General features: G+C 35.7%; 1 protein-coding gene across 1 annotated transcript in view; it reads right to left on the bottom strand.

The window, feature by feature from the left end:
- Positions 1 to 1,984: 1,984 nt before the first annotated feature.
- CEP350 (centrosomal protein 350kDa) overlaps positions 1,985 to 26,377 on the bottom strand; it is a 100,147-nt gene continuing 75,754 nt past the window's right edge. The window contains exons 31-37 of the mRNA XM_004688533.2: positions 23,175 to 23,311; positions 20,740 to 20,822; positions 16,728 to 18,712; positions 15,489 to 15,896; positions 15,240 to 15,386; positions 12,337 to 12,459; positions 1,985 to 5,826 (exon numbers count right to left, since the gene is read on the bottom strand). Of these exons, the coding sequence (XP_004688590.1) occupies positions 5,662 to 5,826; positions 12,337 to 12,459; positions 15,240 to 15,386; positions 15,489 to 15,896; positions 16,728 to 18,712; positions 20,740 to 20,822; positions 23,175 to 23,311 (3,048 nt within the window). The 3' untranslated portion in view covers positions 1,985 to 5,661. The remainder of the gene's footprint in view (positions 5,827 to 12,336; positions 12,460 to 15,239; positions 15,387 to 15,488; positions 15,897 to 16,727; positions 18,713 to 20,739; positions 20,823 to 23,174; positions 23,312 to 26,377) is intronic.

The raw sequence follows: 26,377 nt of genomic DNA, 5'->3' as shown, positions 1-26,377 counted from the left end.
GCACCAAGCAGGTTGTGGAACAATCACATCGCCCTCTCCAGTGTCAGTGTGAATCGACTGCCCCGGGGGATCCAATGCATTGCAAGGGACTGAATCATGAGCACCTCTCTCTTTTCTTGCTGTGAAGGCTGTCTCACTTGAGCCGTGGAGGCGGGGCAGGGCTGTTCTCAGTGAGCTCTTATGACGCATTGGTCTTTTCCCTGACTTTTCAACCTTGGCTGCCCAGGTAATGGAGAAACATTCTTCGTTTTCCTGTGACAGTCGCTGCCTCCACTTTCTCAGTTTCTCTAGGATTTTGTGGACTACTGACACTTTTTCCATCATTTTTAAAAAGATTTCTTTATTTGGGCCCTCCCTGGTGGCGCAGCGAGTTAAAGCACAAGCACTAAGAAGTTAAAGCCACTTCCGCATGAGTTTGATCCCCACCTGTCCCGGAGGTGACCAGATGACGCTGACCCACCCGCTGCTCCCCTCAGCAGTGTACTTCGTTGATCTGCCTGTTCTGCTCCCCACTCTGGTGAATCCTCTCACCACACACCTGCACCTCTGGTCTGTACCCCGGTTCTGTATGCATAAATAAATCTTTAAAAAAAAAGATTTATTTGTGGATACAAGAACTGGGGTACAGGCCAGAGGTGCAGGGGGGGGGTGAGAAGATTCACCAGAGACAGAGTGAGGAGCAGAAAAGGTGGATTGGCTGAAATATACTGCTGAGGGGAGCAGTGGACAGAACAGGAGAGGTCTGCTGAGCTATGTGGGTCACCCCCCCCCCCCCGCCCCACCCCATCACCTCCCACCCCCTACCCCTGGGCCAGAGATCTAACTTGTGCTGCAGTGGCTGTGGATAGCTTCATAGTAATGTGACTTAACCCGCTGCACCACCAGGGAGGGCTCTTTTTCCGCATTCACTTCTGAAAGCACCAAGCACTGTAGGTCTTACTGATGTGGGTCTGACCACTTTTGGCTCTGCTGTCAACTGTCATCTTCCCATCCACCATATTCATGTATGTTGACTCAAGGATATAAGTATGTGGCCTTTCCCCAAGATTCAGTATGTCTCTTGTGTAGTACCCCACGCACTACCTGTTACACTGTAAGCACACTAATGCTAGTCAGAGAATTTCTTGGTTTGCTGCAATTTGGGACCAGACCTTTTCTGAGAATTTCTTGTTCATGGTTGTGTAGGGGTTAACAATGTAGGAGGATGGCTATCAGGAGGCTACAGGAAGAACTCACGTGAGGTGATGATGTTAAGTCTCATCTGTTGGCCCAGGAAGGATTCATTTACCTGAGAGCTGCACATTTCTATCTGTGGGTATCTTTCATTTTCCTTTTAACTCTAACTTCATTCTTCTCCAACTTCCTATTTCTAGAAATTAGAGCCTTCACGCCTCGTCAGTGGATGGGTGCTCTTCTTTTGGGCCACTGAATTGTGTGTGACATTTCCATGTCACTTTGTAAGAAGGATCAGAATTCAAGTCATTGAGAAAAGACATCTGACTTTCTGAATTACAGGGAGGAAGCTGTTGACATAGTTCTAATTAATCACTTAATTCTTCCTTGGCCCACCACCACCCTTGTTGTATTTTGTTACCATATATTCTCAAACTCTGTGTATTCTTCTATCATAATTTGTCATGCGTGATTCTTGAAATTATTTTCTTGTGATTCTTTAAGTTCCATGAAGTCAGGGTCCGTGTCTGTCACCTTTGCTGTTCCCCCCATACCCCGTGTGTTGCTCAGAACACCAAGGGTGCTCAGCAGCTGTTGAGAGCACAGGTGAATGTCACATTCCAGGATGCTCAGAAGCCCCCATAGTGGGGGCACCACGAACAGAGCAAGTAGCTTTACACACCCCTCACCTCATTCCACTGCCCCAGCATAAGCCATCTGACACGCAGTTCAAGATCAGAAATAAGTGAACTTCACTGGACTCGCTTTCAGCTTGGCCCAAAAGGGGACAAAATCCACACCTGACATGAAATTAACTTATAAATCAAGTTTATTTACAGATTTATCTTTTCTTAAAGTACATTTCAGTTAACAAATCTATTTACACAGGTATACATGGGAATTCATCCCAGTTATTTTACAAATCATACTTACAAACCACACCCTAAGTCTTCTGTGCAAAGTTGCACTGGATGTGACTATTGGCTGAAAATGGCCTGATGACCAGGCTATTTACACATACACAGTAAACGGGTTTGTTTTTTTCATGTCTGCACAATACAGTACACACACGGAGGCTGGGCCTCCCAGAGAACGCTTTGCAATGTATTTACCTAGAAGGCTTTGCAAAGTCCAGAAGGAAAAGCTATTAAACATAGGTTAATTAAAATGACAGTACCTCCTTTACATCAGTTTACATTTTTTTCTTCACATTTTTATAATACAAAGATATTTTATTGAATTGCTGCACAACCAGTTTTAAGATGATTTGTAAACATGTAAATTCCTACAATTTGCATTAAACATCATTGTAGTTTCTATCATTTGCTCTTTGAATTAATGTTTTATTCACTAGTATTCTTTAAGGTAGTAAAAGAAGATGTAAGTTTGAACTTCTTGCAGAAAAGTTATGAGTCTCTAATGCTGTGCGAGTACACACTTTATTCAAGTATTGCAAAAAGCTAAGGCCACTTTTTTTTCAAGACAAGAAAGTGAACAAAATTGTTTTTATCAATAGGCCACAACACTCATATGAGCAATGAAATCTCTTTTGAAAGATAATTTCTCAGAGACCTGTAGTCATAGAAGGAATTTTCTTCTTTTAAATAAAAGAAAAATAAATTACCTTCCTTGTTAACTACTTTTGAGCTCTTCCCACTTTTCCCTAGAGTAAAAATTCCTGTTTAGACCTGAAGAGGGAATCTATACCCTGTACTTAATTAACCCAGAGTTAAGTACCCTGGATAGCACAAATTATTTTGGACTCAGAAATAAATCTGAAGTCTACATGTTGGTTTACTACTAAATTCTGATAGTGCTATTCTAAAAGGTATTACTGCTGATGCAAAGATCTTTTTCTTAGAGGAGTTATGAAGAAAGAGTGAAAGAGGATGGGAGTGTGGGGAAAAGGAACAAAGATTAGAAAGGGGAAATATTTAGATTCTTGGTTAAGAGGCAGAGCTTGATTAAAAAGATCCCTATAAGGAACAAGTGGCTAAGTATCCACATTAATCACCCCTAATCCTAACAACAAACCCGTTTTCATTTATGTTCAAATAGTTAATTCTGCTAATTACAGATTCCTTGTTTTCTGCTACCATACTATGGATAACCATTTCTAGCAAGAAGTAGACTGATCTAATCCTGCCTCTCATCTGGAACTGAAGATTCCCAAGCTAGTAAGAAAGAAAGGCTGGGTGGGTTAGGACTGTGACAGCCACGTTCCCGGCAGCGCTCTTATACCAGGGAACTCTGAAGTCCCGATTGCTGATTCATGGACTTAAATTACTTTTTTTCCTTTCCTGGAATCATGTTGTAAAGAGTGAAGATAAACTTTCTTATTAAAAACTGACTTAAATTCAAATAAAGTGGATGTAGAAAAACAACCTATATTCCTATTGTATTAATTTCATACTGTTTATAAAAAATTTACAGCAGCTGTAAAGTTTGAGTATCGTAAGGACAATGTAATCCTATAAAACAACCAAAGGATTTAGATGATTTTCTGTCTTTCAAATAACACAAACTGAAAAAAATCCTTTGCTTTTCCTTGGCCACATGAAAATAGTATCTCCACACTACTGGTTAATAACCCCAAGAAACCCTAGCTGCTCATAGTCAGTTTGCTTATTATGGCTACAAGACTAGAGCTCCACATCAAAAGCCTAGAAGAAATGCTGGCGATACATCAAGCCAAACACTTCCCGAGACCCAATCACAATAGTTCAGTGCTTTCCTTATTTATCAAGAGCTATCATACCAGTCCTTGTGCAAAATGCAAAATTCCAATGATTATTTTAGTAAGTTTCTCAAAATGACAAGATGAAACCAAAGAGGAATGGAAGTGTGCATAGTGAAACATTTGAGATGCAAAGGCATATCTGGAGGAAAGATGCAGAAATGAACGAACATGCACACTTAAAAGATTATACCATCTTTGGGGTTTTTCTAACCTATTTTGAAGCTATAACATTCCAGGATACTTGTAGTATGAATCCAGTGGATGTCTTATATCATGCTTCTAATCAGGACCTTCAATATTAAGGCATTTACATTCACGCCTAAGATATCCACATTTTCTGGATTACTTGAAGGACATGACTGATTAAGGGATACCAGTCAAAAAGGCAGGGCACTGATGATGTCCTGGGAGAGCGTCACGCATGCTCTCATGTAGCAGCAGGAGTCTTTTGTTTTTTTCCGATTTAGGTAAATAGTTGTGAGAAGCAATGCTGCAAGAGAGGCAGAATTAAACTTGACAGTGTCTTTACATCATTTTTCCCACTGCAGGTGATCTTGGAAAAGCACATCTTCTTTTCACTGAATTAATAAACTGCCTTCTTCGATATGTGTATGGGTTTGTTAAAACCATAGGGTCCTGTGCAAAGGCTACGAACCATAGAAGCTTTGAGACAAAAGTTTAACTATTACAAGAAGAATCTTTCACTTCTGAATAGGGACACACATTTGCAATAATTTATCTTAAAATAAATTAAAAAATGTTCTGTAGCATAAAACAAGCACACAAACAATGGACAATTTTTTGTCTTTGGTGCACACACTCATGTCCTAAATCATTCAAGTAACAACATCTGACTTCTTGGGGAGAGATGGGAGTTGAAAGTTTGAAGGCCAAAACAAATTATTTCCACTTCTGCCATGCCTGGATGCCTGAGATGGTCCTGAGGATCTGTGATCTGGGAGTAGCTGGTAGAGGTTCAGGAGTAAGAAAAGTGCAGGGGTACGACAAGGGGGAGAAGAACCAGCCCTGCATCAGTCCTGGAGCCCATTCTTCAGTGGGGGCATTTCTTTGTTTTCATGTCCATATTGAGAAAGATAAAAATAACCATAGGTTTAAAATTCTGTAGATGGTGCTCAGACAGCGAGGCTACCATCACTCTGTGTTGCTAGCCCGTCCACTTGGTGCTGTTCAACTGCAATGGCGGAGAAAGTGTCTTCCAGGGAGAAACTAAGTGAGCTCCACAATGTGAAACAGGACCACATTCTTAGACTTGCCTATTCAGAAGTAGTGAAAGGCTTAATACTGTTTAGAGATGATAATGTCCATTTATGACCAGGATTACTCTTCAAAAATCATATGACGCATCTATCTATTACCTTTCCTCCTGACTTCAGATTCAAGGAAGTGATACCCTAGGTCTAAGCTAAGCGGTAAGTCTGGTGTTTTCAGCCCTCTCATCTGAGACCCAGCAGGGGTGTAACAAGAGATGCAAGATTATACTGTGTGCTAACATCAGAAATCAAACCTGCCCACTGAAAAACAACTAATTAATCCAGTGGACAGTCTCTAAAGGCAAGGGCTGTAATACCAGATATACCACTTTGTCCCCTTCACTCCAAACCAGCAGTCTTTCTGAACAGCCACAAGGTCCGAAGTACTCTTGCTATGACGGAGATGGGGTGTATATCAGGAGGCAGAAAGGCCCAGGACTCATGTTAGCACTCAGTGTTCGATTTATTTGCAAGATGTCACACAAGTAGCATTCTCCCCTGCTTTTCACTGATCTGATTCAGAACATCAATAGTATCTCTGATCAAGGTCTCAAAGATCCCATCAGCTAGCTGCATCTTCACACATAATTCATCCTCATCATAGTTCACCCACTGGGCCTCCTCTTCGTGGAGCTCCTGTACCTAGAATTTAAGAGAAAAAATAAAAAAGTTTATAAAAATCACTTGCACACAAAACACAAATGCTGGCAAATGCTGACTTTGTAGTTCATCACTGAGAATACCTGAGAAGAGTTACTTATACAATGACAGCAATAACCCCTTTAAAGTTGCAAAGAGTCAAAAAACTCAATGGCCAAATAAAATTAAAATGAATTTAAAATTATCAAAATGGAATTTGATAATATTCTAGCCTTTTATTAATATTAAGGATTACAAGTATGTTATATATGTATCAGCCTAAGGCAATGTGTATAGGAATTTAAGGGGCAGAGAATGCAAAATGCTAGTTATATGGATTAGCAATTATAAAATACAAATTATCCAAGCAGAATAGTAGGCAATTTTGAAGTACTATAAGTAAATTTATAAAGTTTAATATTCAATAGAGGTATTTATGTAATGCTGTTCATTTTTAAAGTCATTACTATATAATACTTTTTTTTTTAAATAGCACTTTAGGATTTGGGGATTCCTAGTGTAAATGAAAAACTGCAGTGATGGTTATGTCAGGTCAAAAATCTAATGAAATTAGAAATAACTGCTCAAGATTTTGTGCTTCCTTATAACAAATTCTTAAAGGTGACTTATAAGGGAACATGTTAGGCTTACTAGAAATAATGGTACTGTGCGGGGGAGGCCAGGTAGAGAAAATAGATTACAGACCCAGAGGCAGTCACAAATTCAGCAAAAGTAACTGCAGTGATGGTTATGTCGGGTCAAAAGTCCAATTTAGCAAAAGTACCAAGTGACGACAAGCTCCTGACTTGCCACAATGGTAGTTCCTTTGAAAAAGGCAGAAGAAGTGAAGAGGGCTCCTTGTACTCTGGGTCCCGATGAAGTAAATGAGAAGACTTGTGGGTCAAAGAGGCTATATCATCTCAGACTTTGAGAGTTAGAGAGTGAAGACAGTGTTGCCTAGCAATGCGTGGCTGAGGATGTCAAATACATGACAAAATGCTGTGTTTCTCTTTGAGGAGGTTGTTTGAAGGATATGCAAAGCATTCATTCCTCTCTCCCTAAAATATGGCCCATGAGCAGATGTGCCACCAAGAAGAGTTTTATGGTCAATAAGTTTTAGGAAAATCCCTTGGTGGGTTTTACAATGTATTAATTAACCTACAAAAGAGAAGTCTACCAGTAAAGAAGCCTATTTAATTCAGAGTTTCATATTTATTTGATCAAAGGATCATTTTCTGCGGCTGTAAAAGGAAAACTACTAACCTTCCAAGGAACTGTGTTCCTCTCCTAGGAAGAATGCCATAAGAAACAGTCTTAGCCAACATTTATCAAACTGGTGCTAAGGAAAAACTAGGTTATGGGAAAGCTAATAGGTGTCCTCAAAAAAGAGTTCTTATCACCCATGAATTTGCTAAAACAAAGCTGCATAGCTTTCCTTTTGATAGATAAATTCTCTTAGCCCTTAGTATTAAATCTGTTCTTTGAGCAACTTCCTCCCCAATTAAAAAAAAATTCAGGAAGCACTGTCCTAATTAAATCTTTTTGGTTTTAGAGTAGAAATACATCCTCAGGACATGATCCATTATTATCTCTCAGTGTACCCAGGATGAGCCCCCACAGTGTCCTTGTAAGTATTAGCAAAAAATAATACTATTTCCTCTCAGCAGTTCAGCTGTTTTCTTTTTTTGCTTTGGCCACTGGAAAGCATGAAGTGTAAACATGAACTTCAACTATGGCAACGGAGGGTTAGTAGTTGACCCCATTTTTTCCTTCTGGTATTTCTTTTGAGTCTATTCTCTTCTGTACAGTTTTCCTATTCCTAAAGATGTACATGTGTAAATTAATTAATAACACTAAAAAGTTAGATTAATCTTTTTTTTAAAATAGGGAACTAGGTTGATAGAAAAGAACAATGTGGTAAATAGAGTGTGGTCAGACCTCAGCAAGTGTCTGTCAGGGTCTTTCATCATATCCTGAGGACAAGATGGGAGAGGTGAGTTAAGTGGATCTGTACTTTATTTGATTAAATGTAAATTATCAACCTGGAAGGAAGTTTCTACCTGGAAGATACAGGAGCATTTTTCTTAGTCTTTCAATTCTATCTTGTTCATATTATACTACCTGAAAATATTATGCAGATTATATTGTATTATGTTTTTCCACAAGGCCACAAACTCATCAAGCTTTTGCTTTTCAGTTATAAATTCTCAATTACTAGAACAATGCAAATAGAAGGTGCTAAATAAATATCTGGTAAATGGTATGTGGCGGTAAAGGCTATCTTTGGCCCTCCTGCCCCCAGTTAATTATTTTAGTAGTGAGTAGGCACATCAACTTTAGGGATAGTGAAGTTGGGAAATGTATCAATTGTGTCAGAAGGAAGAACCCATGTACATGTTGGCAATGTGGGGGCTACTGGGACAAATTCAATAAGCTGACAGGAGCTGCCCAGAGCAAGGGAAGCAAAAGGAAAAGTAAACTAATGGAATTACATGCAGAAGCTGAAATGTTTCTGCCTAGTGAAAGACATTATCACTAAAACAAAAAGATAATCTACCGAATGGGAGAAAGTATTTGCTCACCATACATATAACAAGGGGCTGATATTTAAGATCTACAAAGAATTCACACAACTCAACAAAAAGCAAACAAAAAACACAATTAAAAAAATGGGCAGAAGACACCTCTGCAAAGCAGACATACATATATCAAACAGGTACTTAAAAAATGCTCACCGTCACCATACATCAGGGAAATGCAAATCAAAACCACATTGAGATATCAACTCACACCCCCATCAGAAAATTCAGGAACAACACATGTGGAGAATGTGAAAAAAAAAAAAAAAAGGAACCCCTTCGGTTCCTTTTGGTACACTGTTGGTGGGAATGTAGACTGGTGCAGCCCCTATACAAAACAATATGGAGGTTTCTCAAAATAATAAAAATAGATCTACCATATGCTTCGGCAATTCTACTCCTAAAGAATGCAAAAACACTAATTTGAAGAGATATATGCACTCCTATGTTCGCTGTAGCGTTATTTATAATAGCCAAGTTATGGAAGTAACCTAAGTGCCTAAGCACAGATGGCGGGATTAGAGAAATATGTGTGCACACGCATGCATGCACATGCATAACCACCCACCCACAATACAACATAACTGGAAATGGGATTATGATAAGCAAAACAAGCCAGAAAGAGAAGGACAAACAGCACACGGCTTTCCTTCTATATGGAAGGCAGACAGACAAGAGTCAGACAAAAACCAAACCAAAAACAAACCCTAAAAATCTGAATAAGTCTAAAACTAAAGAGGGAGAGGGGAAGGCAGAGGTGAATGGGGAAAGGGGAAACAATGGACTATGGTGGAGAACTAAGGGTGCTTTGGTGGTAGGTATAGTGTGGCAGCACACAATCAAAGAGGTGGGATCCAAGATTTCTGAATTATATACAATGTTGTAAACCAATGATATCTTAATAAAAAAAGAAAATATGGCCTTCTTGAATTCTTAATAAAAGTTTCAAAAGACGGTAGTAAGAATTTAAATTGTTATATAAAACTCTAAAGCTGCAGAAGCACATTCCAATTAATCAATCCTGTGAAAATCAATTTAGATTTAATTTAAGAAACCTACTAACAGTAAAGAGAAACTTGGGAGCTACTAAGTACCTTATCAGATCCTAGTTGTCAAGGAGATTCAATCAGCATCTATGTGGTTACACTATAGGATTTGTCATTTTAAGTACAATTCTACTCACAATAGGGAGATTTTCCAAGGGAACTGGATATACAGGCGATACAGAAGTTAATCTACTTGTCACTAGGTTCCACATCTTACATAGTTTGAAAATGTTCTGCTAAAACTAGCTCATCATACTCTTAACTAACTTGGAAGATGGAAATCAGTATCTGAAACTTTACTAAAGGACAGTGAATGAGAACAAAAACTGAAACAAAAGATTTCACTTTAGACTAAGAGAGAGTTTATTGAACAGGGGAAAAAAAGATGAAACTTGCAGGCAAACTATAGAACTGAGATAAATTACAGCAGAGAGGGAGGAAGAAAGTTTAATAAAAAAGGGGAGGGATGGTAGATATGGAAACAACCCAAATGCCCCAAAATAGATGACTGGATCAATAAAATATGGTGTATATACACACAATGAAATACTTATGCCATTTACAACAACATGGATGGAGCTAGAAGGGAGTATGCTCAGTGAAGTAAGTCAGAAGGAAAAAGAAAAATATCAGATAGTTTCACTTACAGGATGAATACAGGGGAACCAAATAAGGGATCAGGGGCAATTATAGCAGTAAATACAGAAAAACAAAATTAACAGGCAACTAAAATCAGAGACATTCTGCAGGGGAGGAGGAAAGAGAGGAGTCAAAGGAAGAGCACAGAGGACTAGGTGACTGTGCCTGGCAGTGGGAAGTCCATGGGGACCACACCTGAGAGGAAAGCAAGCAAGTACAAAAATGAGCCCTGATGTAAACTACATTTAATAAAGTATTTCTTAAAAGGGGGGGAAGAGACTATGGTGACAGTTCATGGGTGATATGGGGGTGGGAATTTTATGGGGATTACACATTAGGGGAGAAATCAAACATGCAAAAATGAACAATGATGTAAAAAAATAAAAGATTTAAAAAAACTTTTTTTTTTTTGTATTTTACTTATCTCCAATAGAGTTGAACTGATAGGACCTCTTAGTTCAAGCAACAAGAACTAAATCATATGTTTTCTTAATGGTTTTAAAAGGGCGATTACTACTCAGTTTGAGGCCAACTCCCTACTGCTTGGTTCCAGTACCATCTGTGCAGGGAGCCTGCCCGTGGTGTATGCCATCACATTTCTCTACACAGCACACAAACAACACATTTCTTTCAGGCCAAAAGAACTGTTTCTTGTCACCACTTCCCTCTCCATTTTCTCCTTGCTGACTCACATGGTACAGCAGACCTCTCCTGACCCACCTGCTGCTTCCCTCAGCAGTGCTGTCTCTGGTGAAACCTCTCACCCACCACACCTCTGGCCTGTAGCCTGTTCCATAAAAATAATAAATCTTTAAAAAAATATATTAAATGAGGCTCAGGAAGTTTTTGGACCTTTTAAAACTAGTGATCCTAGGCAAAATTATGAACAGTTTAAACTCTCCAAAAACCATTCATTTAATAGGAAAAGACAGCTTAATTCAATCTACAATATTGGCCTGACTAAATTAACCGTGGTCTCTTCTCTATATTATCTAAATATTACTTATAAATTAAATCTGAAAAACTCTTGAAGTACATTAAAAAGCAAACTTTGTACAAGAAAATCAGTTGGTAAGACTATGAGTTCTAGCAAAAAAAATTTGTATTTTATAAATACATAAACAAACTGGGTAAGATATAACAAAAGATACTGTAATCCATCAAGATATCCTGAAAAAGAAGAGAAATCCTAAGTACAAGGAAGTTCCAGAACTACTTAGGGGAGAAGTACACAGTCATGAAAGAGAAACAAGACCACAGAGATGTCGGAAGAAGTCGTCACAGGAAATTGAAAGAACTGAAGAGGAATAATATTCTGAGAACAGTAGTTGAAAACCTTTCCTAACTGGGTAAAGGTATGACTCTATACATTAAATAATAAAAAAAAAATCCACACCTGGACAAATTTAGAGAAATAGTAGAATGAAGACATACTTTTAAAGAGAATAGGAATATTCTTTTTAACCAAAAAGAATAGGAATATTTCCCATAAAGGGCTGTCAGTTTTGCTCAAGAACAACAACAGAGGTCAGATTACCATGAAATTGCAGCTTCAAACTGCTGAAGCAAAAAACCCCATCAAGCCAGAAGTCTATACTCAAGGAAACTATGATTCAAGAGTGTGAGTTAAAGACATTCGTAACAAAGACTAAGACCTTCACGTTAAAAGACCTGAAACTTTAAAAAAAATGTACTTTACTTTTTTAAAGGGTGGAATTTAATCATAATTTACAGAGTATAACATATGCACTTCATGAAGAGAAGCTGCACTCAGAATGAGAGGGATGCAGAAACAATATTTTGTATATTAATCTATTTTTTGTACCTATGAAATATACATTTTTGAATTTTTATTTATTTTTGTGTAGAAGAGCTAAGGTTTAGGCCAAATATGCAGGGGGTAAGATATAGCCAATAAGCATGTTAAAAAAAATCATTAATAAATTTATATACAGCAAACAGATTATTTTTTTAGTAAAGAACTGAAAGTTGATACTAGCTAGTATTGGTAAAAGTGAAAGCCATCATTCAGCTGTTTATCAGTTGTGTTTCTTAGATTCAGGCCCACAAAATAGTTACATTAAATATTCATCAAAAGAAAATAAATTTCCAAAATGGAGAGGCAGGAATGCAGCAAATGAAGGCATTTGGACTTCACTATCATAGACTTACAATCAATTATATTATTTTTTCCTTTCAGTCTGATTTCAGAAGAGATGCTAAAAATTAGTTCAGTTGTATATACTAACCAAGATATGGTCTACTCGGTCTCTTTTCTTTCTTCCAAATTTCATCATTTTCTGCCAATCTGTTTTGTGGTTAGTTTCCTTCTTAAGACTAAACAGCTTGAGTACTTCAGTTGCTAAGAAGGTCTGTGAAAATAAGAATAAATGAAACACAACAAAGTTTCTGAGATTTGGTTCTTATAACAGATACACAGTAAAAAGATACATGCTGAGAATAGATAATAAAAGATCACACAAATTTCTTCTATTTACAGTTAGCAATTGGAAGATAAAAGCACTCCAGTACTCAGTTTATTCAATTAAAGAATTTTTGTTTTACACATATACAAAAGTAAAACTCACTGATGAATCTGCAAAGAAAAATCACTTTAGAGTCCTCTACTCAAGAACCACCATTAACTAACTTCAAGCTGGCAAAACTGTTAAAGAAAGCGTGGAATAAATATCTGAAATTTAAAAATTGCACATAAATTTTGGGAGCGATGCCATGAGAAAATAAATACAATGCTTGGTTGGGATAACAGTTTGTTTGGAAGTACTAAAATTTGAACATGTTAACTTAAAAAAAATTAACCAACACTTCAATATGAAAAACAGGGTAATTTTACTGTTAATGATATTTTTACTATCATCCTTTAAAAACACTTTTAAAATACTCTTTCAATATTAAAATTGGCAGATAGCATTATTGTGTTATATTGATACATATCTTTGTGGTAACCACTGGTATGTATTATGTTATCTCTTATTTCAGCTTATTTGTTCCATTTTTAATAAATAATTTGGTTATTTATTTTTTAAAAAATTACAGGCCAGAGGTGCGGGGGTAAAAGGCTTCACCAGAGACAGAATGGGGAGAACAGGCAGACTGATGAAGTACATTGCTGAGGGGAGCAGCAGATGAGACAGAAGAGGTCTGCCACGCCATGTGGTTCATTCAGCTCCGGGGTGGGGCTCGAACTCGCACGGAAGCGGCCATAGCCAGCTTGCAGTGCTGTGTCCCAATTCATTGCACCACCAGGGAGGGCCCAATAATTTGGTTTTTATTAGTTAGTGGGGAAAAGGATGCATTTCTGAATCATAATCACGTGAGTAGATTCTCAAACTACCAACATACCCCACATTGCACCAGTCCCAGCCTACATACACAAAGACAGACTCACGCCATGTATTCAGAATGTACCAACAGTGAGGTGCTGAAAGTAACATAGTACACAAGTGTTTTCAAAAGCTTCACAGGTAGTTCTGACACTCCTCAAAATTGAAAATAAAAAGTTGTTTTTTTAATAAATCAAATTATCTTTGAAAACTTCTTTCTTGCTATTTTAATGTAAGTGGGAGTCAGCATTTTTTTCCTGTAAAAGGCTAAATACTTTATGCTTTGTGGGCAATTATGTTCTTTGCAGCAACTACCCATCTCTATTGTTATAGAAAGAAAGCAGCCACAGACAATATGTAAACAAATGGACAGGACTGTGATCCACCTGTGTTTTGTTTTTATAGATGGCAGACTAAATTTGACCTATGAGCCATAATTTGCTCACCTTTGATGTAAGCATACATTATCTCTCACACATCTCTGTTGGTATTCTATCAGTACAAAATATTTTCTGAAGGTTTTTATAGTTAATAATATTATATGTATATTTAAAAGTTACCATTCCAAGAAAAGAAACCCTGAAACTATATATGCAGATGGATATTAATAAGTTACTGTGATCATTTCACAATATACAAATATCAAATTATGATGATGCATACCTGAAACTAATGTAATATTGTATGTCAGTTACACCTCAATTTGTGAAGGAGAGAACTACTTAGGCAATCCACTACATTATATTCCAGAGCAATGCACTTATTTCTCAGTGCATTTTGATAGCTCTCATACATGTCTATGTGACAAAAGAAAATATACCAGTAAGACACATCACTAGAGGTATGTTCTCTGGAGGAAAAAAAAACTTTCTATCAACTGTGGAGTTGCTACTCAGAGTGGTCCTAGAATCAACAGCATCAGCATCACTCGGGAACTTTCTAAAAAATTCAGAACTTCAGACCTACTGAGGAGGAAAATTTCCATTTTAGCAAAACCACCAGATGGCTCATATGTACAATAAAATCTGAGAGGCAATACATGAGAAATACAACTTTTGCTGCAATAAAGAAACATATGAGTAGGCAGATATATATCCACCAATGTGTTTTTAAAGTTGGTTTGCTGGGATTTCTTGGAGCTTCAGGGCACTTCATCTTCTTAGTTAATAACATTTTTTATATATCACATTATCATCCAGCATATTTCAAAACCACCTTGCCAATTTGAAATGTCCAAATCAAAGATGGAAACATTTATGTGTCTTGCTGGTGTGTCTGACGTTTATATGACAGGCTTATTTTGTACATGAATGTGTACTTCTAAATGTGTATCTAAAGTTACCAAAAACTCACTTAAAATCCCTATGAGGGCCCTCCCTGGTGGCACAGCAGGTTAAATCACAGCACTAAGAAGCTAAAGTCACTTCAGCATGAGTTCGATCCCCACCCGGAGGTGACCCACATGGCGTGGCAAACCTCTCCTGACCCGCCCGCTGCTCCCCTCAGCAGTGTATTTAGTTAGCTGCCTGCTCTGCTCCCCACTCTGTCTCTGGTGAAGCCTCTCACCGCCCCTGAGCCTCTGGCCTGTACCCCAGTTCTGTATGCATAAATCAATAAATCTTTTTAAAAATAAATCTCTATGAATGGCAAACTTTTTTTTCTTAAATATTATAAATTGTGTAATACAGGAAATGACTGGAAGGCAAGTAATACTGAAGAATAAGTCCTTTTATGGTATCTATAGATATGTGTAAATGAATAGCAAGTCAAAAAAAGGAAGTATTCTATATATATATATCCTGCAGTACCTTTATTTCATCAAGATTGTTGGGATCTTTCACTCGTCGGAAATAACTAGAGTTGATTCTACATGGCTTCATCCAGACAGGTTGATTCAAGTTGGGATCCTCAGCAAACATTTCTTCAAAAATCTCTTTCGTTAAATCAAAAACCGCCTTGATGGAGGAAAAATGAAACAAAATCAAGTGGCTAAGAATTCAAATTTTAGACAACAGAAAGAAGTTTAAAAATTAGTATTATCCTTCGATGTTACATACCTGTTTGTAAACCCGCTTACTAGTGCTTTCTAGATCTAAACCTTTACTAGCACAACCAACTAGTTTTGTAGGAATACTGATGCTATGAATATCATGACCTAATTCTTTCCATTTCCAAAGTTCTTCTGCTGCATTATGTACAAGTATTTCTACTTCTTCTGCAGTATGTGGGACTGCCAATAATGTTTCAAATGGCTTTTGGGGAACTCTTTTAGGTTCTGCCATTAAAGGTATAATTGTTTCTTCTGCCTTATTTTTTTGGATCTTGTGAGAAGAGCTCAAACCAAAGTCTTCATCAAACCAGTCTTGATCATCTCCTAATGCACTCAGGAACTCCCGGCTAATTTCAAGTTCTGCAAGTCTCTTAGCAAGCTCTTCTTGCCCACTGGCACCAAATACTGGACTCTCCTACAGAAACAGAATCATTCAAATAGAGCACCATCAATGACCTCTGATCACGTAACAAGTTATTTTTTTAACAACAAAGTTATTTGTATATTTACTACTTCTCTATAAACAAGCAAAAGGAAGGTGACTACTAAAGAACAACTTAAGAAAAAAAAACTATCCTGTTTTCCCATAATTCTGCTTATATAAGCTTTATAATTTAATTTTTATAAAATGTTTATTGACTAGTTTTGTCCCTTTTTGTATCACCATTATCCTGTTTCTGAAAGACTGTCTTGTGTCTGGAATAAGGACATGGGATATGAAGTTTCTCACCTTTGGGGATGATCTGGTTCAAGTGAATCAAAATCATTACTTTTGCTCAACTATCCACGGACAACCTAAATATATAGATGGTCTGAATATATGTCACAGTAGGTATATTTCAATTTCACCAGAGTCAACATCACCACTGGTAATCTCTGCAGGGTAACTATTGCTGAATAAATTTGTAGGCAAATAATTTCACAGGGAAGAAAGAACTGGGTTGAGAACTATTAGAAGCTCCATGGGATAAATTTCTTCAGGGCTAGAAAAGCTTATCTGAGGACAGTATTCAGTGACTGCCAAACCAGCATAAGCCTGCCAGTATTTGTGACAAGCCCACAGTGACTACTCATGACATAACAGAGGGCAATTACACTTCAGACAAAATAGTAACAGGGACTTTACAGACTACAGTGATCTTTATCTAATGTCTCAGGGGAAGAAAAACCTATCAGGCATTAAGGAATTAAAATGTGTTACCAAGGTAAAGTTTTAACTGATGTGCTCCTTAGACAAAATACTCACAGGTCTGGGACACATATCTGGTGAGGACATCTCTTCTTTATCGTCTTCCAATTCAGACCTTAAGAAGCAATCTAGAACACCTGGTGATTGCTCCTCAAGATTTTGGGACAGGTCTTGGGATGGCACTTTCTCTTTATCATCATCAAGAAGCTCTTGATTGCTGAGCTGGATTTTTTCATCCCTAGCTTTCTTGATTTGTTGTAGTTGACTGACTGTGTCCTTTACAAAGACTTTTAGTAAATTGTCTGTCAGTAAACTGACAGTTTCCAGTTGCTGCTTTGACTTCTTTTCTTCACACAGTTGGGCTTCCAATTGGTTCTTTTCTCTGTTTAAAAGGTCCAGAAGTGGGGTAGAAAGTTTTACTGAAACTTCAGGATATAGGTTCTCTTCCTTTTCTGTAAATTGCTGTTGCTTCTTCAATTCTTCAGAAAAGGTATTATCTAAAGTATCATCTTCTAAAGCAATGGAAACCTTTTCTGTGGCATCAGAAACAAGGTCTTTGTTTTCCTTTGACGAAACCAATGAATCTACTGAAGACTGCTGGTGAACATGGGCTTCAAGTATTCCAGAAATGTCTTGTATACTGTCAGTTTCTATTTTAAGGCTTCTATCAACTGAGATTTCTCTATCCTGCATACCAGGTGGAGATATCTCATGAAAACATTCAATTACATTGTTTTCTTTATCAAACTTGGGACCTTCTTCATCTTTTTGTTCTTGATTACAGTCTTGATACCGTTCATCTGAATAAGAGTCTTCATCATCATTTATGTCTACATAGTCATCAAAGTTTTCTGGAATGTGAGATATTTTTTGAGGAGGAGCAAAAATACCATGCTTCTCTTTGCACACAAAGTATACAATGCCATCATATGTTCCATTGTTATTTCCTTCAGGTTTATCCAACTCCACTCCAGCCCAAAAACCTTTAGCAAAACTAGTCACACCTTTGAATCGAAGAGTTCCTGGTTGAACATTGCCAATCAACACCCTATCACCAATGTGGAAACCGATCAACTCATCTGCAACAGAAACTGAAGTCAAGGAAGGTGATTCAATAATTCCCTTTTCATGCTCTACGTCACTGCGCTCCTTACTTTTCATCAGCTCGGTAGGGGACTTGAGTTCTAGTAGCCTTTCAGAGTGAACACTGCTATGAATAGAAAGGCTCTTCTCACTGAGACACTCACTGATTTCATCATCACTACCAAAACTAGTGGCTCTACTTCTAAAGCTCCTTGTTCCCTGTGATTTATTTCTGCAAGACTGAGAGTCTTTCCTTAGTGACAACAAAGATGACATGTCAAAATCATCTTTGTACAAATCAGGTGAAATTTCTTTCTTAAGAGAAGACACTTCAAAATCTTCAGAGTATGATAGCTCTTTAGGAGGAAAAAGATGATCTGACAGAAATGAGTTGCTTTCCTTTATGTTCTTTTGTTCATGAATGTCTTTTTCTGATTTGATGTTTGGATTATGATCCATGTCTTGATTTGACTGTCTTTCGTTCAGCTCATTTTTATGAACAGTTTCAATGGTTAACCTAACCAAATCTTTCTGGGCATTTACAGAATCTAAAGAAAGACTTCTTGAAAAAATTTCAGCTGAATCTCCCTGTTCCATGTCCATTTTCAATAAGACATCAGACTTTCTAGATTGTTTAGAATAGGCACCTTCAATTATACTCTCCTCCAATTTTGCATATCCTACATCTTGTATTTCTGATTTTTGATTGGATTCTTCTATCTGGGCATCTGACACACCCAGCATTCTATTTGGTACACTTAATTCTCTGAGAAGAGGTAATGAAGGTACATTATCTAGAGAATCTCCAGATTCTGCTCTGATTTTCCTTGATGGTCTAAGAATTGGAGATGAAGTCTGAAAATGCTCTTCTGTTTGACCGTCCAATTCATTCACTCTCTTAGCATAGGGAGACAAAGACCTTTCTGATACTGATCTCTCAGAACCTGCCAATGCAGCATCTTAAAGAAAAAAAAAAAAAAATCACATCAAAATTATTTAATGATAATCTTTAAATTTCTGGAACCAAAGTTTAAAGAGAAATCCAATCTTAGTGAGGAAAAACTCTGGTATAAATATGAGTTGTTTTGGTTATAACAAAGTAGTTTCTCCTTTGAGAAAATATACTGTACTAATAATAAAAGGAATATTTGAAATGAAAATTTCTTAAGTATATGGAAACATTGTTTGGTGTGATTATCCTCGATTGTATTTCACATTATAGATGTCCTTCACATAGGAAACAAATGAAGAAAGGACAAATCTTCATCTACAAAAACCATGCCATTCGAAGCAACATAGATGGAGCTGGAAGGGATTATTCTCAGTGAAATAAATCAGAAGGAAAAAAAAAATCTATTGGATGGCTTCAATTAAAGGAGGAACATAAGGGAATTATACAAGGGTTAAAAAAAATAGACAAAACCAGTAGGCAAACTACAAATTGGAGACATTCAGCAGGGGAGGGAGAAGGAGAGGAGCTAAAACAGGAGAGAAAAACACAAGAGTCTATGTGGATGGATAGTTTGGCAATTTTATGGGATAAAAACTGAAAGGTAAAAATCACACATTGTACAAAAATGAACAATGAAAAATATGTAAATGAAAAAATCTGCATCTACATCTATATATATCTACAAGAATGAATTCCCTTGGGGACTTTAACGAGACTCATAAGTATAAAAAAAAAAAGATTAAGTGTGCAAATATAGTACCTCTAAGACTAAAATTGCAAAATAAGAAAATAAGTATGATTTAATTGGTTAATAAACCAAGAATTCAAAGTTTTTAACTGGAAACTATTTTGTCATTGTTGCTAGGAACATTTTTTTCATGACTCAGTTTTATTTCTTCATTGAGTTATACTTTATTTTCAATAATTCTTATCTATTTTGGATTTTACTATAAAAGGTGTAATAACCACTCATCTTCAGAAGTAATAGAGGTTTAAAAATACATAACCAAATACAAAATCTGATTAACAGAGAATTTAAGAGATGCTAATAACAATTTAGTCTTTAGATTAAATTAGTATCTATATGCCTCAGTTTTTATCATAAATTTGAGACAATAAGCTGATTATACATGATCAATAAATCATTTGAAAATATAAAATTACCTTAAAATATTAAATAATCTATTATTAAAAAGTTCATTGTATATTGTTATTATCCAAGAGACAAGAAAAAACAAGTACTGAAGAGGATTTGTAGTGAAAAGAATACCTGTTGACTCTTTTTAGGAATATAAATTGATTTAACCATTATGGAAAGCAATATGGAAACATTAAAAATAGAAACTCTCCATACCTCACTTTTAGGTATTTCTTTGGAACATATAAATTTTTAATTTTAAGAGACATGTACACCCAGTGTTTATTGTAGCTCTATTTACAACAGTTAAGAGCTGGAAACAACCTATTGCCCATCATCTAAAAATGGGTAAAGACAATGTGATATATATATAAAATGGAATACTACTGAACTATTAATAAAAGAGATAAAATCCTGTCATTTACACCAACACGGATGGACCTAGAAGTTAATATGCTTAGTTATTAAGTCAGAAAAAATTAAATGTTATATGATTTCACTCATATATAGATATAGAAAACAAACTAATAAACTAAATAAAACACAGATAAACTGTTAGACTATAAGACCAATTAATAAGACTAGAAGGGTAGTAGGTGAATCAGTAAAAGGGAACAACTGTATAGTGAAGGATGGAAATAGACTTTTAGTGGTAAACTTAATGTAGTATACATATGCTGATTTTTCATTGAAGTACACCTGAAACTTAGTGCTATAATGCAGTATTATTGCAATAAAAAATAAAATAAAATTCTCTGATTACAAAAAAAGCTGTTCCCTTGGTCAGGGGAGAGTTTATTTTTTAATAAAAAAATAGATTAAATTAAAAATAGAATTTTGTAGCACTGCATAAATCTATAGATTATACAGCATAATTGTTTTTTATAGGTACATACCAACATGTTCAGCAATAGACTCTAGAGATGCTCTAGAACGTTCTGAGTCTGTTAGTGATTTCCAATTTTTTGCTGTTTCAGATCTGAAGTAGAAAAATTAATTAACAGAAATAAACTTATTTCTTATACTATAATAACCAGTAACAAAAACCAGTTAATTCCCTGACAATTACTTTCTTCTTCTGCATTAAGAGGAATGTATTGTAATCTTTGCCATTTTCATCTAGCCTGTAGCATTTACTGTTCTTAGTAAAATGGTTTTGCCTTTTTTAATAACAACACAATAATATATAAACTTAAATTCACATAAATTCCATCCACCTTCTTTTCTACTACAGAAGGTTAAAGGTGTAGCTCTCACACTTGCTCAAGGCTGTTACAACCTTTTCTCCCCTAAATCCCATATATTTCAACAGCCTTATGGATGTTACTGCTCAATTATCCATTCTCTTTCCTATAATCTCTAGCCTTTCAATCTAGAAACTTTTCCAACTCAGATTATAAATTTGCCTTTAGCCTAAAAAGGGTTCCCCTTTAATTCTTCACTCTACCCCAATCTATAGCCCTCACTCTTTAAGTTAACTGGGAGAGCTACATATACCCACTACCTTCATTTTCTAGCTTCAGTATCTTCAATGCTATTAAATGATGCTACTTTATCTTTTAGTACATGGCCCCCTTTTATTCTCTCTGAATGCATACCTTATTTAGTGACATAGATATATTTATGGCTTCAAACACCATCTATAAACTGATCATACCTATATATTTAATGCTGACATCTGTGCTGAGTAATTCCACTTACATGGTCTTCTATGTACCTCAAAACTGACCCAAAAGCATAAGCTCCCCATAAAGAACACCTGGTTTTAATTTAGGTTAACAGAACCATGACACAACCACTTAACAAAAACCTGGAATCATCCTTCATTTATCCTGCTTCCTTATCTAGCATGTAGGTTAGTCAAATCTCCTTAAGTATTCCTAAAATCGATTTCCTATTCTCTATTCTTATTACTACCCTTATGTGAAACCTACTTTCTTCCTGCTTCTAAGCTTACCTAAGTTTCATATTTTGGTCAAAAGGAGCACTCTAAACACAAATCTGATTATGTCATTTTTCTGACTAAAATCCTTCAAAAGCTTGGTTAATGAAACTATAAAACTAATAGTATGTTATTTAGGATTAGAGTAAATTCATAGTGTACAATGAAAATATGTATATGAAACAAAAGTATACACTAAGCTAAACATAAAAATATGAAAATGAAATATATCTAATTACAGACATTTGCTATTTGGGTTTACTTAAGCATGACATAATTTAAACTCTTTATACTAACTCTCTCAATATAATAACAGTAACTAACAAAGTGTTTATTGTATGCTAGACCTGTTCTAACTTAAGTATACTAACCAAGTATTATTCTCCCTCTTTTACAGGGATATAAATTCCTAGTAAAAAAACTGAAGCACAAAGAGGTTAAGCAACTAGCTCAGTTACAGAGCTCATTGGAGCCAGGAGTCAAACTCAGGTAATAAAATTAATTGTAGTGAGTCTATATTATATGTTATTCCTGTAACAAACAATGAAAAAATTTCAACTTTTAAAAAATGAAACAAAACATAAAACCTCCAGAGACTTCACATCTTCTAAAAAGTGAAATGGATGCTACAGAGAAGGAGTACAAAATTTTCACAATTTGGTTATTTTTTCCACTTTTCTTCTTCTAATTCCAGTAATATTCTGTCTAGTTTCTATGATATACCAAACTCTTTGTTACTTTTGGTGATTCATGAAAGCCCCTTTTTGAAATGTCTCGTTTCTCAGTCTCATTGAGTTCTCTAACTCTTGCTCATTATTCAAAATTTGGTTAGAATACTACAAACTAACATTTTTGATATACGATCTGTGTCTGCATTTACCAGCTACATAATATTCTATCCCTGGAAAGACTCATAATTTACTGAATTATTCACCCATTTTTTAAGACATAATTATTGCTAAAGTATCACATAATTATTGCTATTATTAAGTTTTATTAATATAATACTATAAAAAATGTACTCATGCATTTTGGTAACCTATATTTTCTCAAATTAGATTTCCATAAGTGGAATTACTGAGTCAAAGGTTACAAATTGTTTTGGACTTTGAAACACTATCAAATTATTTTTGCAAAGGTCTATGCCAATTTATGGTGCTGCTAAGATACTGTAGAATACTATATTGCAAGCGCCAGATTTCAGGATTCAAAATTCATTTTTAAATCTGTACCTTATTTTATATTTGATTTGTGTAATTTTACTTTAGTGAAACTAAAAATACAAACCAACATTTTTCTTTCCACAATTTAATAACATAAAAGATAGCTTCTATCAAAAATCTTTTCCTAAGCAAAATAGAATACAGGTAAGTTATAAAATATTTCTACCTGTGTAGTGGAAGGGACTTGATCTTGGGTTTTTCAGAAGCTGATGAGAATGTTTTAATTTGAGGTTTGGCTGTTGGTGATGCTTCCAAATCTCGGTTAAGCTCGGCTTCAGTTTTCTTAATGAATTCATCATATGACTAAGTTTAGAAAAATCATAGGAGTCACTATGCAGAATTTAAAGAAAAACTTTTAAATTATAAAATAGTATATTGTTATGGTAAAATAACCAGTTAAAAAGATATAATACAAAAATCTTTATCCCACTGCCATTCTTCAGAATTCTCTTAAACAGTTTCTTAGATATCCTCCATAAAATAGCCCAAGAACGGTACATAATTATAATCCTAAGTGTTCTATGTATGAGGTGTATAACTGTAATCCTAATATCAATTCAGAATGATAAAATCTCACTTTTAACTTTATAGATTTTTAATATTTATAAAGCAACAATCCATACCATATTACCTTTAAAAACTCTGGCTGATTTTATTGTTTTGAAAAGTATATTTTGGTATTTTTCAGTTCAGCCATGTCACTGAGTTTTAATGTCAGTAAAATTCTTAAGGGGTAAGCACTTAGGAATACAAGCCCTGAAGACAGGAAGTGGTTGGAAGTATAATAGCTCAGAATTGGGGGAAAAAAAGGTTTCCTAGTTATTAGTCATTCTGGAATCAAAACTTCACTAGTCCACAATTATAATGTGGATGAATTTAAGGGAAATCCTCTATCCACTGTACCTCTCTTTAGATTTTTTTTTAAAGGTTTATTTATTTATGCATACAGAACTGGTGTACAGGCCAGAGGTGCAGTGGCAGTGAGAGGCTTCACACCAGAGACAAAGTGGGGAGCAGAATAGATAGCCTGAGGAAGTACACTGCTGAGGGGAACAGCGGGCAGGTCAGGAGACCTGCACCACCATGTGGATTACCTTTGGGTGGGGATCGAACTCATGCTGAAGTGCCTTTAGCTTTTTAGTGCTGTGCTTTAACCCACCGCACCACCAGAGAGGGCCTCTCTTTAGATTTTTTGAGCGAAAATTCCTACTTATGTACCTCCCACTATTTGAGGTTACATTTGTTTTGTTAACACTGTATGTTCAGTACATATTTACAGTGTCTGGTCCAAAGTAGGCTGCCAATAAAGTACTACAGAATGCGTGAATGGATGGATGATTGCTTGTCAATTGTTGTAGATCATTAAACCTGATCTGTACTAACCTGAACTAAAACTCTTACTTTTACTACTCTCAATATACACACTTTCACTTTCTGCTGAATTTTCAATGTTTACAGAAAGTGATATTAACATGTACTATATAGCTAGATGGTCTACTTAGCTAGACTTATGAGGATTATGACTTCTCAAATTTGAAAACTATAAAAGGAGCATAGTTCATATATTAAATCTGTGATAAATAAAATTCAAAAGATTTTTCACACTTATAGTTCTTCATCATTTACTCTAATTTAAAAACCTACATGTTGAATTTTCTCTTTTAAAACCATTTAATTAAATATACAATGAGACCCTTATGACACTTCTTCAGAAATTTTGCTGGCTGAAATATTAATGAACATTTTTGAATAATGCAATTCAACCAGGTAGTATTTCATTTAGCTTTCAATGGCTCCTCATCACCTATAGTAGTGTGTTTAAATCCTGGGCCTCATTACAGAGCAATTACATCAAAATCTCTGGGAGTGAGCTTAGATATTTGCACTTTCCAAAAAGCTACTTGGTTAATTCTAATGTGCAGGTTGAAAACCACTGACCTAGAGGAGGAAGGCTTAGTTTGATTCTAAAGGTCCCAAACATTTTTTTATTTTAAAAGTTTGCTTTGTACTACTTTCCAACACAAACTTCCCAATATCTTAACCATGTTCCTCCAAACATCAGTGCAAATCATTATCCCTATTCTCATCTCTTTTATATATACCTGTGTAAAATGACTCTCCAGATTTGTTAGCAGACCTTTTTTTTTTTAGTGAAAGAGAGTATTGAATAATAATAAGGGCAGAGAATTTGGAATTAGAGATAAATTAAAATCCTAGCTTTACCACATGGGAGCCATATATCCCTAGATATCATTAATCTCAGTGAAGCTCAGTTTCTCATTATAAAAGGGCTATCCCTGTGAGTATATCCAGCACATACTCACAGTGTCTGGTTTACAGCAGGCTGTTAGTATCACAGGGATAGCAACATCTAAACCTTGTTACTCTGAAGATAAAATGAAGTCTGTATAAAGTAATGAGCTGAATTCCTAACACACAGATACTTGAATATTTGTTGATTAAATTAATAAACAGGAAGAATATGTGCTTGATGTTACCATAATCTAGGACAATTAACAAGACAGAAATTGTAGCTAACACAGCAAAGAGCTTACTAATAATTACAGCACCTACAGTGTAAATGAAACCCACTTCCTTGAAAATTTGAAGTTGCTTATTTTTTTTTTGGTTTAGTTGTATGGTTTGTGGTTTTTTCTTCTTTTTTTGTGTGTCGTTCTTTTTGTGATGTCTTGTTGGTTTTCTTTTCTTTCTATTTTGCATGTCGTATTTATTCTTTTTTCTGCTGGTGGTGCTTCTTAGTTGTTTCTTTTGATTTCTGCTTTTTTCAGGGTCTTTGGCGCCCTTATGAGCTTGTGGTTCTAGTGTTTGCACATTGTTTTATGTCTTTCTGCCTGTGTTTAGTTCCGTGTTGCTTTTTTTTGTTATTTTTTTTTTTGGATGGTCTCTTGTTTCTTGGATTAGTCTGGATGTGAGTATTTATGTCAAGAATCCGTTGTGTTGCCTTTATCGTAATCGATTAGGTGGCTTCTACGTAGTCGTTTCCGCTTGTGGGCAACTTCAAATTTTCAAGGAAGTGGGTTTCATTTACACTGTAGGTGCTGTAATTATTAGTAAGCTCTTTGCTGTGTTAGCTACAATTTCTGTCTTGTTAATTGTCCTTGATTATGGTAACATCAAGCACATATTCTTCCTGTTTATTAATTTAATCAACAAATATTCAAGTATCTGTGTGTTAGGAATTCAGCTCATTACTTTATACAGACTTCATTTTATCTTCAGAGTAACAATGTTTAGATGTTGCTATCCCTGTGATACTAACAGCCTGCTGTAAACCAGACACTGTGAATATGTGCTATGAATGGAGCATTTTTTTTAAATGCTCCATTCATTATTGAATCAGTCTGAATC

This window comes from Condylura cristata, unplaced genomic scaffold, assembly GCF_000260355.1.
Source record: "Condylura cristata isolate star-nosed mole 26May11 unplaced genomic scaffold, ConCri1.0 scaffold00024, whole genome shotgun sequence".
In the NCBI taxonomy this organism is placed as follows: Eukaryota; Metazoa; Chordata; class Mammalia; order Eulipotyphla; family Talpidae; genus Condylura; species Condylura cristata.
Note: the sequence above shows the minus strand (reverse complement) of the source record. Positions and strands in the feature narration are given on the sequence as shown.